Below are 17,844 nucleotides of genomic sequence, written 5' to 3' on the forward strand. Positions count from 1 at the left end.
AAGGAAAGAGTGCCAGCGAGGACGCTAGGTCCCGAAGGGGGGTGGATTGTGATGTCCCGCATTTGTTGGGGAGGAGAACAAACCACCATTTATAGGGGTATGGAAATCTTTCCCTAGCAGACGCGTTTTAAAGCCTTGAGGGGAAGCCCGAAATGGAAAGCCCAAAGAGGACAATATCTGTTAGCGGTGGATCTGGGCCGTTACAAATGGTATCAGAGCCAGACACCGGACGATGTGCCAACCTTCTCACTGTTCTCCGAAGGGGGGGTAGACACGAGGCGGTGTGCTAGTAAGGACGCTGGCCCGAAAGGGGGTGGATTTGGGGGCGGTCCCACATCGATTGGAGGAAAGAAAGAGGGCCAGCGAGGACGCTGGGTCCCGGAGGGGGGTGGATTGTGATGTCCCACATTGGTTGGGGAGGAGAACAAATTACCCTTTATAAGGGTGTGAAAACCTTTCCCTAATAGACGCGGAAGTCCAACAGGGAAAGCCCAAAGAGGATAATTTCAAAAACAAAAACATGTTTTTGAACCACGACCAAAATTCTTATCATATCGGGACTAAACGATTAAAAAAGCTAAGGGAATAAGAGTTAATATTAGTGATTTCGGGATTTGTTCACGAACCAAATTAGGGTTTTTTTTTTCAACGAGCATGTGTTGAAGGGATCCAGACCTAATTTCGTCCTCTTAAGATCAATAGTATGTATCTTAACGAGCTGACAACTAAATCGTCTAATTAATTATGTTTTTTTTTATTTAATTAAAATTAAATAATCCAAACTGCAACGAAGTACTTTAAACCTCATCACTTGCAACTCAATTAAAGATATGATTAAAAATTACAATCACATCAATTTTAGCTACTCTTTTTGTGGTAACCACGTATCTAGATATGACGAAGTATATCTTGAGCTAGGGCTATAAAGAACGTTCACTATCTAAAAGAGTCTACGTAACCTATAAACCCGACTTTTCAACAGTCAAGTTTGAAGCCTCGTATGACAAAAGATGTCATTCACTTGTATTTTGGGATGAGGTGGGACAACATCAGCTCTCGGGACCTAAAGTTCATATCACTATTGAAGCTGTGCAGAAGATTAAGATGATGATGTAAACATCGTAAAGTAGACAGAAAAGCTTCTGTTTTGAACATTTTACCCTATTTTCTTAAATAACGAATGGGTTAGTGTAACGACTTGAAAATTTTCACTTAATTTAAGGTCGCTACTGTATGCATATTATAAACATTGAATGCAGAAATACTTTATTTAAACTTTCATAAAACATAACGTTCAGCTTAAAACACAACCATGGACTTACGTGTTTTGAAAACACCTTTAAAAACGACACAACAAAAGACTAAATAAAATAAATAAACGTTTAAATTAAAAACATCTTATTGTAGCTTAAGTCTAAGAAAATAAATACGACAACCCTATGCATGTGCCATGGTCTCGACCGAAATGCCTTGCTTTAATTTGAAATAGAGGTAGCACGTAGCTTGAGTATTTTAAGAAATACTTAGTAAGTAACCCCACCGTTGGGGGTTAAATGCAAAAACATGCGAATGCAATGACGGGATCTATCATATCAGTGTATTTTTCCTACGGCATTATTCTAATGGGCAGCTTGGATGTGTACCCTATACTTTACACACAGTCTATACGTGCGAGTATGGGTTCACCAGACAGTTCGCATACCGCTGGGCCCATACGTAAATAACGACTGGGTTAGTATTGAAAATTCTAACCGTTCGCGTTCGTGTAAAGCGGAGGGGTATTTTGGTGTCCCTTGGGAGGGTAGAAGGGGCAAAGTGATGGGAAAAGAAGGGCATGAGGAGACATCGAGAAGGGTCTTTTTAATGGGGGGAGTGGCATTGCTCACACACATACACACACCCAATATGAAGTGTTCAATAATGAAGTTAGGCAGCAAAAGACAGTTCACCCAAAACCATTTTTTAATACCCAAAAAGAACACAAAAGTGGACAGTCTCATCCCACTAGCTATGTCTTAATGGATTGTTCTAAGCTGTCCACTTATCCCCTCTCTTCTTCTTCTTCTTCTCTTACATCATTTTTTGCTTTGAATATGTTTATGCTTCCCATGATGACAAGGAAGTTTCAATTTTATTAGGGTTTTGTTTCTTGTTCGAATCTCGTAGATAAGACTTTCGTAAATGGTTTTATCCGTCTTTGTTCTTTTCTTTATTCAAGTAGTTTTTCGTCGGTAAGTTAACTGTGAGATCTCATATCGGTTGGAGAGAGGAACGAAACATTCTTTATAAGGGTGTGGAAATCTCTCCATAACCTTTATAAAAACTTTGAGGGGAAGCTCGAAAGGGAAAGCCTAAAGAGGATAACATCTGCTAGTGGTGGGTTTGAGCTGTTACAAATGGTATTAGAGCAGCAGACAATATCTATTAGTGGTGGACTTAGTCTGTTACAAATGGTATCAGAGCTAGACACCAAGCTCTGTGAATAAAAAAGAAAGTTGAGCCCTAAAGGAGGGTGGACACTGAATAGTGTGACAACGAGGATGCTGGGCCCCAAAGGGAGTGGACACCGAGCAGTGTGCCAGCGAGGATGTTGAACCTAAAAATGGGGTGGACACTAGGTGGTGTGTTAGTGAGAACGCTGGGCTTTGAAGGGAGGTGGACATTGGGCAGGGTGCTAGCGAGGTCATTGGATCCGGAAGGAGAGAGGATTGTGAGATCCCACATTTATTGGAGAGAGTAATGAGTGTCAGCGAGGACCCTTAGCTACGAAGTGGGGTAGATTGTGAGGTCCCACGTCACATTGGGCGGTGTGCCAATGAAAACATTGGGCCCCGTAGGGAGGTGGACATTGGGCAGTGTGCTAGCGAGGTCATTGGGTCCCGAAGGAGGGAGGATTGTGAGATCCACATTGATTGGAGAGAGAAACGAGTGTCAGCCGACACTTAACTACCAAGTGGAAGTGGAGTAGATTGTGAGATCTCACATGACAGTAAAAGCCCAAAGAAAACAATACCTACATTTTAAACTTTTTGATAAGATTTTGAATTATTTAAAAAGATTTTATAAATAATATAAACCAAATTTGTAATTCAATTTAAGAAATAATATTAAAAATTTGATATGACATTTTTTTTATACTAATGTAATAATAATTAATTGTTTATAAATAAAAAAAAATAACTGATTGTAATTAATTAATTTTTTAATAATATTTTTAAGGGACCAATATTTTTATTTCTTTTTTAATTTCTAAAAGAGGCTTTTGGGTTGGCCCGGACCACAGCCGCTGTGGTCCATCGTTTTAACCACGGGCCGCCCATTTCTATAAAGCCCAAATTGGTTTCCCCATTAGCCCTTAATGGGCCAGTAGAATCCTAAAAGCCCAATGGGCCGTAAAATCGTGTTTGGTTTATTTTTTAATTTTGTGTTTAATAAATTTTTAATTTTCAATTTTTTAAAAATTTAATTATTTTACAATTTCTGATATATTGGTAAAAACTCATCGGCGAACTGTGTTTGGCGTTATTGCTAAAGCTTCGATTTTGAGGCGGCGGATTCTGTGTTTACCTTCGATTCTCCAACACCGTTTGTGTTCGCCGCCGATTCGGGAACTTCATTGATCCATCAGCCGAAAGCTTCCGCGTGTTTGCGTGGTTTCGAAGGAACCCAGTCAAGTCAATTCCAGTCCAATCGAATGTTTCTGCAAGTGTTTTGGTGACCGGAAGTTAGGGTTTCGTTTGTAGCTCAAACCGACACCCAACCCTAAATCTTTCCTTCCGGGCATTCTCACGTTCGTCGGGTAATTCGTCTTCTTGACCTAATTTGTTCCCTTTTTTTTGGTTCATTAATTGTTGGCTGCGGCAATGATTTATGGGTTCTTTTGGAATCGGTTGAATGTGTTGTTCTAATAGTAAGAATCGGTTGAAATGCTTTAGTCGATTTATCAGTTCCTCCACTGTCCACTTCTTCAGGTTGTTTTTTTGTTCAATCTTTGAGGAAAGAGTATGATCATTTGTTCTACGGTCACTGCTGGGTTTGTTTGAAGCGATTCAATGAGGGGAGAGAGTGAGAGAATGGCAAGACAGCAGCCCCATAATCATATGGAGAGTGGCATTCCAGGAACTGCATCTACTCTTTATGTCCAGGAAGAGCATTTGAACTCTGCACGTAAATGGTATTTCTGTAAACAGGAAATTGAACATAATTCTCCATCCAGGAAGGATGGAATTGATTTCAAGAAAGAGTCTCAACTGAGGAAGTCATATTGCTCGTTTCTTCAAGAGCTTGGCATGAAGCTGAAAGTGTAAGTCTTCATTAATTTATATGCATGTGACAGTTTGTGTATTTCTTTTATACATGTTTTTGCTGAGCACTTCCTGAGAAATTTGTAAAATTACCTTTCTTTGTGTTATCTGTTTTGTCATTGCAGATCTAGCTATCTTTATTCTTCAGTCACCAAGTTTTTTGGCTCACATAAGTTTTGTTTGGCCATCTATTATCGTTGCTAGTTAACGCTTTCATAGTTTCATGGGGGATTTTGATTTAGTTTATTATGGAATAGGAAGGCTAGGAAGAGAACAGCTGGAAATATGGATATGCTTGTGTTTGAATTTGCACTAGTATTGGTCTAATGAGCTTAGGAGTAAAACACGTGGTGTTTGGGTTGAGATTTCTAAGATATGATGATAACTATGAAAGCGTTGAACAAATGATCATTGGCATATTCGTATTTGATGATAACTGCTACGTAGATACACCTTAGAAAATATGTTTGCTCCCCATAGCTGGTCAAGTAAACCACACTCAATCTTGGGATGGGAAGGTAACATTTTATGGTAATCTTATTTATCGCTCTACTGTCAATACACACCGCCAACTCCCATCTTTTTTTGGTGTTGAGGTAGGTTGTATATGTCCTTTTTCAAGTGATTCCCAAACCTGTTCATGAAGGATTTTATATTCATCTGATCTCATTTTATAATGTGGTAAATGAGGGATGATAAATCCTGGAAGAGAGTCAATGTGATGTTGAATATCTCTCAATGGTGGAAAGTCTATTGGTATATTTGGGAATTTGTTTTGATGGTTGAATTGTGAAAAGTTGACCTTCGCTTTCACTTTTTGTATCATCACCTTGTTAAGTGGCATGCATCCATTTCAAGGAAATCTCAAACCACTTGGTCTTTGTAACTGCCATTTCAAGTATATCACAAACCATTTGGTCTTTATAGCTATTACCTAGGTACACCGGAACTGTACATATTTCGTTTATTTGTGCTTCATCTTCCCTCTTAATCCAACCAACCTTATATTGTGTTGGATGTGGATCCACCATAAGATTAGGTGTGCTAACAAGCTTTTCTTGAAACCGTATTCTCACTGCTTCTGCTATCTATGATGACCGTGCATATTTTCCCATTTATTGTACATCTTGTCTTAAAAGGGGATGCCTTCATGGATTGGATTCAGTCATTGGAGTTAAGAGGTGGATGATACATGATTATTCTTCACCTTCAATGGATTCAATATGTGTTATTTCTTCAGATTCTCCACATATGCCGTCATCCAAATTGTGATTGTCCTCAATCAGTGCTAAAGAGCAGTCTTTGAGGGCATTCATGGATAGATGTCCACTTTGTCCAAACCTAAAACATTTGCCAACGTTGGTCTGTTGTAGGGATTGGTGTTCTTTTTGGTTGTTTGTTCTGCATATTCGATTTCTTTGATTTTGGTGACCCACCTTCCCCTGTAGGTATTCCTTGATTGTTCCCAGGATGTTCTTCTGGACATTTGCTTGAATTCCTCATTATTTTGTTCTTCAATAGTTGTTGCCCAGGTTATGGCATCTGAAAGATATCCCGAGGATTGTAGCTGTACTTGGTTTTTAATATCAGATTGCAGGCCAGAGACAAAGCTTGAAACTCGATGATGCTCATTATTGACCATACTTGTAAAAGCACTTTATCCGTGGATTTCTTCAGTATATTCGTGCACCGTGCGCTTTCAAGATTGCCATTTTATAGTTCTGTTGTATGCATTGTGCATATTGCTTATGGGCATAGCGAAGTCTCTCCCTCCTTTCCATCATTCTCCAGATTCATCACCATCATCACTGATCAACTCTCAAGCACTCACAATTATTAGAAGAAAATTTCTTCAACTGTCCTCTGTTCATATTTAAATAGATTCAACTATTTCTTCTGCTCTATTCTTTTAGGTGAGAAATCTCTCTTATAATGGATGATTCTTCATATAACTTTTTAGCCACACCTCGTTTGTTTTCACTTACGGGCCTCTAAAGGATTGGACCTGGCACTTTTTTCTGTAGCCCATTTTGGTTGCTTAAATGTTGATGATTGTAGCTATATGTAATCTTTTATCTTACTGCAATAATAATTACTTTTACCAAATTTTCGCGTTGATCTGCTGATTTGTATATCTTTCAGGCCTCAAGTAACAATTGCAAGTGCCATGATGGTTTGCCACCGATTCTATATGCGTCAGTCCCATGCTAAAAATGACTGGCAGGTGCGTTGATGGATTAAAATTTGTTTTCTGCATTCCTATACTATAGTAAGCCCATTGATATTTGAAACGTTACAATGCAGTAGTCTCTCAAGTTTCCTTAAAAGAGGAAATACTAATGCATCATACCGTGAACAAGTTGATAATAGTTACACAAAAGGCCTTCCAACTAGAATTGATTGTGAAGGAAGAATAAATCCTTCACCAAGAAGCAGCCGTAGCGTTTAATGATTTCAAGTATTTCCTCCATATATTTGTTCCTTTCTGTTCAAAGACCCCTCGAAGTAATATTGACCGTGTTGACCATAGTAATTAATACTTTTTTTTTTTTTCAACTGAATGTTATGAACCTCAAGATAACATTAGCTTGCTTCCAATTGAATACCCATGTGAAACTGAATCCTTGAAACACTGACACCCCAAATTTTTTGCTTTAAGAATAACGAGAAAACAGATGATTGTTGTAACGCCCCTAATTTTCTTGACCTAATTAGTGACGTCACCCATGCGTGTATGAATCATAAAGCGAAAATTTATAATAAATAGCTTTGGAAACAACACCAAGGTCTTACATAAAAGTTCAAAAACTCGAAATAAACATATCTTAGAATAAGAAAACATTCGTTAGCTGAAAACCGAAAATTTAAATAAAACAATCATTCAACGATTTAACTTAAAATCCCAATTAAAAAATAAACGGCCCAACAATGCCCTCTCATCAACTTCTATGGTATCCTCAGCCTCCACCATCAATCGTGCATGGGTGCCTTGCCTTTACCTAAAAAATTTAGGTAGCACATGACTTGAGTATTTTATGAAATACTTAGTAAGTCACCCCACTGCTGAGGTTAGATATGCAAACACATGCAACATATGAGTGAGACCTAGCTTTCATAAACTTATACTTAGTAAGTCACCCCACTGCTGAGGTTAGATATGCAAACACATGCAACATATGAGTGAGACCTAGCTTTCATAAACTTTACATGACCTTGGGCTCTTTTCTTTTTTGGGTAGGGTTGGTCGTGTGGTACTCTCCACACACGGCCCATGGGCCCACCAGGTGGGCTCGTATACGTACTCCTGGGCCTAGCTTGGTCGGGCACAACGTATTACACGTTCATCGGACGCCAAATAATAGAAAAGGCCTGCATGATATCATGGCGAACATAAATATCGTATTCTTACTTTCATGACATTAAGGGGAAGTATCCCGATGCAAATGACATATAGATATGCATGAGGTCCCATGTCTTTCATTACATGACATATTACGTAATACAAAATACGTTTCCTTTCCTTTATACAAATTCATAACATAACTCAATTATGCTAGTGTATGCGTGACAACGTTCATCACATTCATAGCATGTAATATTATCATAACATCCATAACATTTCATAACATTACCAGAAAACACAATCACTGCATAACATGGTCCTATCATATAAAAATATGGTGCATGCAAAAGCCACAGGGCACGCACCAACATACATCATGGGCAGAAACGAAAGGCAAAAACAAGGGCAGAAACGGCTTCGGAAGGGCTGGACGAAGTTACTTGCGCTCCAACAGTAAAGTTACTTACCTCGATGGCCTTGGACGAAGTTACTCACAAAGCTAACTCCAAAGGCTAACTACTCCCTCGAAAGGCAAAACAAGGGCAGAAACGGCTTCGAAAGGGCTGAAAACCTAGAAATCGATATATTATGAGTATACAGAAACAGTTACTCCCCGATTCCAAACCCTTGTCGGCCGGTATACTCATAATATGTCGATTTCTAGGTTTTCGGCCTTTTTAAAGCTATTTATGCCCTTGTTTTTGACTTTTGAGGAAGTAGTTAGCCGTTGGAGTTAGCTTATCTGAGTAACTTCGGCCAAGGCCATCGAGGTAAGTGGCTTTACTATTGGAGTTAGCCTAATTTATGTTGTATGTTGGTGCGTGCCCTGTGGCTTTTGCATGCACCTTATTTTTATGTGATATGACCATGTTATGCATTGATTGTGTTTCTGGTAATGTTATGAAATGTATTGGATGTTATGATAATATTACATGCTATGAATGTGATGAACGTTGTCATGCATACACGTAGCATAATTGAGTTATGTTATGAAATGTATAAAGGAAAGGAAACGTAATATGTTATGTAATGAAAGACATGGGACCTCATGCATATCTATATGTCATTTGCATCGGGATACTTCCCCTTAATGTCATGAAATGAAAGTAAGAATACGATATTTATGTTCGTCATGATATCATGCGGGTCTTTTCTATTATTTGGCGTCCGGTGAACGTGTAATACATTGTGCCCGACCAAGCCAGGCCCAGGGGTACGTATACGAGCCCGCCTGGTGGGCCCATGGGCCGTGTGTGGAGAAGTACCACACATCCAACCCTGCGCAAAAAAGAAAAGAGCCCAAGGCCACGTAAAATTTATGAAAGTTAGGTCCCACTCATATGTTGTATGTGTTTGCCTATCTAACCTCAACAGTGGGGTGACTTACTGAGTATTTCATAAAATACTCAAGCCACGTGCTACCTAAATTTTTCAGGTAAAGGCAATGCACGGTTGACGGTGAAGGCTGAGGATACCATGGAAGTTGATGAGAGGGCATTGTTGGGCAGTTTATTTTTTAAGTTAAATCGTTGAATGATTGTTTTATTTAAATTTTCTGTTTTCAGTTCGAACTTTTATCTAAAACCTTGGTGTTATTTCCAAAGCTATTTATTATAAATTTCCGCTGGGTGACATCACTAATTAGGTTAAGAAAATTAGGGGCGCTACAATCGTGGTTCCCGTCTACTTTTAAACATAAACTTCAGCAACTTGGATTCATAACTAGACAAGGGCATCTTTGGATTTTATTTGCTGTAGCGTGGAAAATTGATCTTCCTTGATTAGTTCAGTGGATGTTTTTTTGATTAAGTTGGAAGAAAAAAAAGCGCCTCTGGAACAAACATTTTATGGATCTTCTTTAATGTCCTTTAAAGCTTGTTCCTCTAGGAAAAACAATTTGGTGAAGGAATGTTTTGTTCGGAGAAAAACTTGAATCTTCCTGGACCAGGTGGTTCACAAAGATTACCATCTCCATGGAGCGACAAGATTGGTTGGATTGTGTTTTGGGAGATGTCGGAGACTTCTAGAGGGAAGTGTTCAAGTGGGTAAATTTGAAGTGGTGGAGGGAAAGATCTCAGTTAGAAACGTCTCCTTAAAAGGGGCTTTCTTTGTAACGTTTCAAGTATCACTGAAAATTTGGGTTCTGTTTTAAATAACTAAGAATAAGATCCTATACTTCCTCATGAATTCTTTCTATTCTTAAGGATCTCTTATTTGTCTGTTGTATGGGATTTTGTTTTATAACTCAAACTTGTATACTTTGTTGCAGACAATCGGAACGACAGGTATGTTTCTTGCCTGTAAGATTGAAGAGACACCAAGGTTTCTGAATGATGTCGTTGTTGTGTCTTATGAGTTGATATACCAATGGGATCCTTCTGCCCCTAAAAGAATTAGACAAAAAGTACAATACTCTGCCTATTATCTTCTTTAACATTTATGTTAAGTGATTGGATGACCGAACGAAAATTCTGCTTGTAGGAAGTTTTCAACAAACAAAAGGAACTAATCTTGATTGGGGAGAGGCTTCTATTGTCAACGCTTGCATTTGATGTCGACGTTCAACTTCCCTACAAGCCACTCGTTACTGCTCTAAAAAGATTAGGAATGGCTGCTGATCTTGGGAAGGTGGCCTGGAATTTTGTAAATGATTGGTAAAGATCTTCATCTTACTCACAAGTTTCTGTTTGCTTGGTGCTAGTTTGATGTAACTTTTTTAGTGAAATGTAGTTTATCTTTTAGAGATTAATGTCACCATCATGAAACTTGTAGGCTTTATACTACATTGTGCTTGGAGTACAAACCCCATTATATTGCTGCTGGTTCGATATTCCTCGCTTCCAAATTTCAAAAAGTGAAATTACCTTCGGATAAGGGAAAGGTTTGGTGGATGGAGTTCGATGTTTCACCGAAACAGTTACAAGGTTGTTAAAAAACGAATCGTTGTACTCATATTTTATTGTCAGCTTGTTGGGAGCATTTATCATTTTCTTTGGAATTCTTGCAGAGGTTATACAGAAAATGTTGAAGTTATTTGAGAAAGATAGAAAACGAAACCTACCACCTTCAAAAGAGAAGACTCATCAGCCGGAATCTTTAGATGGACAGACAAGGGTTGATAGCTCCCAATCATGTATATCCAGCGTGACAATGTCCGATCAGCTTGATAGTCATGATGCCACGACGGAGGCCAGTGGCTGCAATGAGCCTGTACTGCCTAATTGTTGCCACAATCAGGAAACTATGAATTACTGCATCAGTCCTGTGGAAGTTTTACCCTGCCAAACAAGCGATACTGGGAGTTCAAGTAGTGCTATCGACAATGGTGATACTGGGATTTGTCGGAGTACCGAGCAAAATTATCCTGATCAGACCACACAGTCAACAACTGGTTCTGTATCTGTTTGTAAGGACTACAGTAAGATAAACGTATTCCAAATCAGGGAGGCAATAAAGAGAAGACGACTTTGTAGAGCTACAAGCACAAAGGAAGTACAGCCCATGAGCCCCGATATTGACAGCGAAGCATGGATCGAAAAGGAGCTGGAACACGGAATAGAGTTAGAATATGAATCGTCATTGAAGAAGAGAATAAAGGCATCTTGAAGTTTGCAATGCAATTCTTCTTACTGATAAAGTATCATCAATATTTTTCTTGTCAGAGATTTTGATTAATTCCAGGACATTGATACTGTAAGTATTAAGATTTTCAGCTTATTATTCATTCTTTTGATAGTTCTATCCTCCATCTCTTGTGTAGTCTAATAACGTACCACTACATGTTTATATGGAAGTGTATTTATATCACAACGTTCTAATCGTTCTTCGACGAATGTATTAGCCTTTATCATTAGTTCCATTTTGTATCTAATCTTAGTTACTTTCGTGATCTTTTCTTCTTTATGTGAGCGAGATAAAGCAGTTAGTTGTACAATTTGACCTTTCGGATATAAATATATGTACAGGTAATTGTTTTCAACACTCCTGATTTCGTCTACAAGATCGTATCACATTTATTTTTATGCAGTTTTGTTATATTGCTTGTTGATTTTTCCTCGTGTTTAGGTTGCTTGGATCATGTTAACACTAAACGTAACACGTTACTACCGTAATACTTTGTTTTACTGGTAAAATGCCACTGTTTTGAAGTTGGGTTCAGAATCTTTGGAGTTGGATATGCCACATTACTGTGTATTATTAGCTTTTGTCCTATGAATCTGCTAGAAGCCCAAAGCCATCGAAAGATTTAGTAGAAGAATTTATTGAGTCCAGGTACCTTTCCCTGCCCATAGGAGGTAGTTAAGCTTGATGCTTTTATAAGATTAACGCGTTTTATTGTTCGAGCATTGCTAAAAGAATTTTTCTTCCGTTTTCACTTTCAGAGATCCTTCTTTTAGGTAGCGGAGTAGTAGGACTTATTGGGGTTATATTGTGGGATCTCACATCGGTTGGAAAGGAGAACGTAACTCCCGTGGGCTTGGGCTGTTACAAATGGTATCAGAGCCAGACACCGAGCAATGTGATAGCGAGAAGGCTGAGCTCCGAAGGAAATGTGCCAGCAAGGACGCTGGACCTTGAAGGGGGTGGATTTGGGGGTCCCACATCGGTTGGGGAGGAGAACGAAACTCCTTTTATAAGAGTGTAGAAACCTCTCCCTAGCAGACGCATTTTATAAACCTTGAGGGATAGCTCGAAAGAGAAAGCCCAAAGAGGACAGTATCTGCTAGCGGTGGGCTTGGGCCGTTACATATATGATATCACTCTCACTAACTTTTCTCTTAAAAACCTTTCACTCCCTCCTAGCAGAAGCAAATCACTTGGGAGCGCGGCAGTTTTTCAAATGCCCGCCGGTGAAATTCTTTATCCTTTTTGCTTGATTTTCTGTTCCTGGTGAGGTTGAATCATGCATAAGGGGATGTCATCATGTACATTGGCACCCATGATCTTGCATTGCTACTATTATACAAACCTCATAGACAGCAAGGCCATAGGGAATCAAATTGTATAAGGCAAAGCTTTTAGCTTACTTAGCATTATAGAAAGAAAGACATTCCCAGGCAGGGTGCTTGGTTTCATCCTCCTTTTGTGAGAGATCATTTTCTTTCTTTTCTTTTTCTTTTTTCCTTTAGTTAAATGGCTTGTCTCTTCCCAACACACCTTTAAATCTTATTTACTTTAAAAACTCCTTTTAGAAACCGTGGAGAAACGTCTTTTGACTTGAATAGTATGTTATATTGAACTTTTATGTCGAAAACGATCGTCAAATAATTGCAGGGAATGAAAAAACTGGATCCTATCATATTTCGTTCTTATGTATCGAAACTAAACTAACGTCATCATGTTCTTTGAGTAGGTACGAGCATGGTGAAACTCACCAACCGTTACAGGGAAGGACCGTAGAGAAAACGAAAAAGCAAGCTTGTCGATTCTGCAACTCTGTGCATGGCTTAGAGCATACCAGTAAGTTTTAACCATCTCTCCAAGTTAATTTCTTTTAACCATTGTTTATCTGCCTGCTTTGTTGAGATTTAGAACAAAAGCTGAACTGTAATCTTGATTAGTATGATAAATTTGGATTACTGTCTGGAATTACTTCATTCATAGAACAAATTTTGCTCTGATAAACACCATTTGAGAAGGGGTTAATTGAGTTTGGTTGTTTTTTACCCCAAGTTAAAAGCTATGGCTTTGTACTTTATAAAGGATACACCTTTTACTGAATGACAGGGATGAGGTGATGGACCCATATGCTATAAAGTTATCAATCATAGAAAATGGCTTTTTTTTGGGATTTGTTCATGGAGTTGAATTCCTATCTTCATTCAACAAGAGCGTGTACGTTTCTGTTTGATTTCTCGTGTTCTGTTTACTGTTTTCTACCCACAAAAACTCGATGAGGGTTTGCCCGTTTGCCCGTTGTATGCTAGGTTTGAGGGACTACTGTTGAGTTATGTGATGAATGATTGTTCGGTTTACGTGTTCCATATGTGTGTTTCTTGTAATGAAATGATGTTATGGGACCGTGCACGAGTGGGGAAACCTTTTGGAAATGATAGTGTCGAATAAAGGAGACGAGAGCTTTAGATACAAAAGAAAGGGGGAAAAAAAGAGGGAAATGTGGTCAAAGATATAAAGACATTTTGCATATATGTATATATATATATATATATATATATATATATATATATATATATATATATATATATGATGTCATATTTAATTAATTTGTTAAGAAAAATGTGGTCAAATAGGTCAGTTTATTGTAGCATAAATGATTTAATTATTTGATTGGTTGCTTAAAATTGTTTTATCCATTCTTTTAGGTACCAAAGAGAAGCATTATAAAAGGAGGTATGATTCATGAAGAGATGAGAGAACAGAGATAGCCTCTTATTCTTCTTCTTTTGCTTTTGCTCTTCTTTTTCAGCAATGGATTTCTCTGCTAATCTCCATCACCAACTTCAACTCGAGAACCAATTGCTTCTTGGTTCCGGGAATGGGCATGCCTGGAACCCCGACGTCACATTGTAAGTACTTTCGAATACTCGTTGAATACTTGATGTGTCGTGTTTCTATTGATTCGTTAATTGTATGGTTTGTTGATGAGTTAGGAAACTTTGATCGAGAGGTTAGAAATTGGATTAGGAAAAAAGAACGAGTTTGTAATAGCCCAAGTCTACTGCTTGTAGATATTGTCCGGTTTGACCCGATACGTATTGTTGTTAGCATCACGGTTTTAAAACGTGTCTATTAGGGAGAGGTTTTCATCCCCCCTATAAGGAATGCTTTGTTTTCGTCTTCTATTGATGTGAGATCTCACAATCCACCCCTCTTGGGGGTCCAACGTCTTCGCTAGCATACCGCTTGGTGCCTGGCTTTGATACCATTTGTAATAGCCCAAACCCACTGCTAACAGATGTCCGTTTTGACCCGTTGCGTATTGCCGTCAGCCTCACGGTTTTTTAATGCATATATTAGGGAGAGGTTTCCACGCTCTTATAAAAAATGTTTTGTTCTCCTCTCCAACCCACGTGGGATCTCACAATCCACCCCCCTCGAGGGTCCAATGTCCTCGCTGACACACTACTTGGTGCCTAGCTTTGATACTATTTGTAACAGCCCAAGCCCACTGCTAGTTGATATTGTCTGCTTTGATCCATTACATATCACCGTCAACCTCACGGTTTTAAAACGCATAGTGAGAGGTTTCCACACTCTTATATGGAATGTTTTGTTCTTCTCTCCAACTGATATGGGATCTCACAATCCACACCATCAGGGGTCCAACGTCCTCGCTGGCACACTGCTGGGTGCTTAGCTCTGATACTATTTGTAACAGTCCAAGCCCATTGCTAGTAAATATTGTCCACTTTGGTCCGTTACGTATCACCGTCAACCTCACGATTTTAAAACGCATAGTAAGAGGTTTCCACACTTTTATAAGGAATGTTTTGTTCTCCCCTCCAGCCGATACAGTATCTCACAAAGTTCAAAAGACGCACAAAAGTGTTCGATGCTTACTCTAGTTAAGATTCAAGTTCAACTATTGTGTACAACTAAATACTTCCCGGTCTTTCACATCCAATAATTACGTTTGTATCATTAATCCTTGTCGAGAATTTGATTGCAGTTCCCCAAGCTGCGAATTCGAGCCAAATTTTCATCTTCAGGACATGAATCCCGCTACCATTATCGACGGAGAGAGCTGCTACACATACACAAGCTTGCAGCATTATTTCCATGGAAGCAAAGATAAAAAGTTCATAGAAAAAGGAGAAGAGGCATCAGCTTCTTCTCCCAAAACCAATGGAACATTGAACAGCCATTGTTGCAGCTTTGAAGATTTGAACAAGATAGCTCAAAGCTGCTGCTGCTGCAGCACCAAGATTCATCCTACTCTTAATGTTTCTTCAAGGCAGCCATTGATGGCCGAGCTGTCGAGCTTTTTCGGGTTCGATCATACTGTCCCGTTCCAACAATCAACGAAAGTAAGTCGTTCTTCGGGTGCAATAACTTGTTTATATATATATACTATAAAATTTATTTAGAATATATAAGATAAATATTAAATAATATTAAATAATATAAATTGAAGATGCCAAACCATGAAATTACACAAGCAAAGAGGCCTTATAGCTTGAAGCAGCAAAAGACAATTGAAGCCCCTCCAAAGAAGCCGCGAGTGGAGCCACGCGCCACTTGCCCTCCTTTGAAGGTATGCTTATTATTTATATTATAAATATTATTCTTTTTTATTAAATAATATTAAATATAATTTTAATTAAAAAAGGGCATAAATGTAAATGAGTATATTTAGCCTTTATTTTTGGTAGTATTAAAAATAATTAATGCTTTTTTTTACATATTATAAAATTTAAATTAAATTTTTAATTATGGTTTAAACAGATTAGGAAAGAGAAATTAGGAGACAGAATTGCAGCACTTCAACAATTAGTGGCACCGTTTGGTAAGGTATGAAAAAACAATTTATTTATTTATTTATTTATATATAATATTAAAAAAAATATTTGACTTATTTTGTCAATTACGAAATTGCCCTTGCAGACTGACACGGCATCTGTTTTAATGGAGGCCATTAGTTATATTAATTTCCTTCAAAATCAGGTTGAGGTATTACTTCTACTTTTTAAAAAAAAAAAAAAAAATTAAATTAAATTACAAATTTAGTCTCGAAAAAATTATAATTTAGTTTTTAAAATTAAAATTTTGAAAAATCAAACTAATTTTAATATTATTTTTTTAAATCAAAGCCAAAATTATAATTTAAACTAAATTTGATAATAAATATGGTTATAAAAATTAAAAATATTTTCATATAATTTCTTTAATGTTCTATTCTAATATATTAAATGTATTTTATGGAATTGATGAGTTAAATAATTTTTGAGTTTTTCTAAAAAAGTTTTAAATAATATTTAAGCACCGATATTTTCTTTTATTATTAAAACAATATTTTTTTGGTAAATGAAATTTGTGATAAATTAATTGTTCAATTTCATTGTTTCAGATGCTAAGCCACTCTTACATGAAGTCGTGTCGCAGCAAAAACTACAAAACGACATGTCGGGTGAGATTCTTTATTTAATTATTTCGTTTCCAACCAATTTATTTAAAATATTCCAAACTAAAATTTTAAATTTTCAGAAAATATAATGTTATTTGGAAAAATTCTAATTTTTTTTCCCAAGTTGTATTAATTTTCACCATATACTTTCATTTTTATTCAATTTAATTTCTAACAACCCACTAATTTTACCGAGTTATTTCATTTTATTTTATATAAATTCACTATTTTTCTTAGAAATCTTTTAAAATTTGCACCAAATATATATATAATGAACATATTTTTTTAATGATTTTTCAAACGATTTTTTGTTTTATTTTATTAGAAGTTGACAATTACAAAAATTTTAAAATTTAGGGTTAAAATTACAATATTTATCTCAATTTGAGGGGTAATCTAATGAAATTGAAGGGTAAAAATGGTTTTTTCCCTTGTATTTTTATCTTATCTGTAGAAAATTTAGTTTTAGTGCTTCTCACAAAAAAATTAAATAATTTTACAGGATGAATCAAATGAAAAGGACAAGAAACCAGAGAGTGATTTAAAGGCCAAGGGATTATGCTTAGTACCAACGGCTTGCATTTCTTATTTGCCGGAAGATACTAGTACCGGCGGCAGAATCGGCAACATTTGGCCGCCGTTGACGGCGGCGAGTTTCAATCGGAGAACATTTTGATGGGTTTTGTGGATGAAAAGGGGTAATATGACATGTAAATACAAAAGGAAAAAAGTAAGAAAAAACTTACTAATGTGGAGTAAATTTGGTCACTCTCTTTGTGATGATGATAGAGATGAAGCACCTATGATCCATTCCTAATGGATGCTTTGTAAATGACTTTAAATTAAAATGATCTACAAAGCATAAACTTTCACGGTTTTGCTTTGGGCTTCTCAAGAGACCTCACTCCAATAGAGTTAGTATTCTTTGATTATAAATCCATGACCATTTCCTAAGTTAGCCAATACGAGACTTTCATCCAACACCTCCCCTCGAACAAAGTACCCTTCCCCTTAATCGAGGCTTGGTTTCTTTTTCTTTAGGACTCAAATACCATGTTAGATGAAGAGATATTTGAAAAATCTAGAGCTTTATCTACAACCATTTTCTTCGT

General features: G+C 37.3%; 2 protein-coding genes across 5 annotated transcripts; both read left to right on the top strand.

Annotated features, from left to right (window-relative positions):
• The first annotated feature begins 3,500 nt into the window (after positions 1–3,500).
• On the top strand, positions 3,501–11,500 carry LOC111798533 (cyclin-T1-3-like). 2 transcript variants are annotated; one of them, XM_023681747.1, is made up of 7 exons: positions 3,501–3,799; positions 3,972–4,303; positions 6,447–6,528; positions 9,917–10,051; positions 10,129–10,301; positions 10,420–10,571; positions 10,655–11,500. In XM_023681747.1, the coding sequence occupies exons 2-7, from the start codon at positions 4,053–4,055 to the stop codon at positions 11,251–11,253; spliced, it is 1,392 nt and encodes a 463-aa protein (XP_023537515.1). In that variant the 5' UTR covers positions 3,501–3,799; positions 3,972–4,052; the 3' UTR covers positions 11,254–11,500. The 2 variants fall into 2 exon arrangements, with proteins under 2 accessions (XP_023537515.1, XP_023537516.1); XM_023681748.1 differs by lacking the exon at positions 3,501–3,799 and adding an exon at positions 5,826–6,217 and having other exon boundaries at positions 4,215–4,303; positions 10,655–11,498.
• Positions 11,501–11,531: 31 nt separating this feature from the next.
• LOC111798534 lies at positions 11,532–17,629 on the top strand. Of its 3 annotated transcripts, XM_023681752.1 has the most exons (10): positions 11,849–11,919; positions 13,001–13,107; positions 13,971–13,998; positions 14,075–14,174; positions 15,278–15,635; positions 15,743–15,862; positions 16,054–16,119; positions 16,213–16,278; positions 16,676–16,735; positions 17,235–17,629. In XM_023681752.1, the coding sequence occupies exons 4-10, from the start codon at positions 14,077–14,079 to the stop codon at positions 17,406–17,408; spliced, it is 942 nt and encodes a 313-aa protein (XP_023537520.1). In that variant the 5' UTR covers positions 11,849–11,919; positions 13,001–13,107; positions 13,971–13,998; positions 14,075–14,076; the 3' UTR covers positions 17,409–17,629. The 3 variants fall into 3 exon arrangements, with proteins under 3 accessions (XP_023537517.1, XP_023537520.1, XP_023537519.1); XM_023681749.1 differs by lacking the exons at positions 11,849–11,919; positions 13,971–13,998 and adding an exon at positions 11,532–11,612; XM_023681751.1 differs by having other exon boundaries at positions 13,971–14,174.
• Positions 17,630–17,844: the final 215 nt, after the last annotated feature.

Source organism: Cucurbita pepo, chromosome LG07, assembly GCF_002806865.2.
Source record: "Cucurbita pepo subsp. pepo cultivar mu-cu-16 chromosome LG07, ASM280686v2, whole genome shotgun sequence".
Lineage (NCBI taxonomy): Eukaryota > Viridiplantae > Streptophyta > Magnoliopsida > Cucurbitales > Cucurbitaceae > Cucurbita > Cucurbita pepo.

Bases quoted from the DNA above. Each gene is read 5' to 3' on its own strand.
- LOC111798533 (XM_023681747.1), top strand. From the start codon at position 4,053: ATGAGGGGAGAGAGTGAGAGAATGGCAAGACAGCAGCCCCATAATCAT. The intron at 4,304-6,446 runs GTAAGTCTTCAT...TATATCTTTCAG, and splicing joins CTTGGCATGAAGCTGAAAGT to GCCTCAAGTAACAATTGCAA. The intron at 6,529-9,916 runs GTGCGTTGATGG...ACTTTGTTGCAG, and splicing joins ATGCTAAAAATGACTGGCAG to ACAATCGGAACGACAGGTAT.
- LOC111798534 (XM_023681749.1), top strand. The intron at 16,279-16,675 runs GTATTACTTCTA...TCATTGTTTCAG, and splicing joins TCCTTCAAAATCAGGTTGAG to ATGCTAAGCCACTCTTACAT. The intron at 16,736-17,234 runs GTGAGATTCTTT...ATAATTTTACAG, and splicing joins ACTACAAAACGACATGTCGG to GATGAATCAAATGAAAAGGA.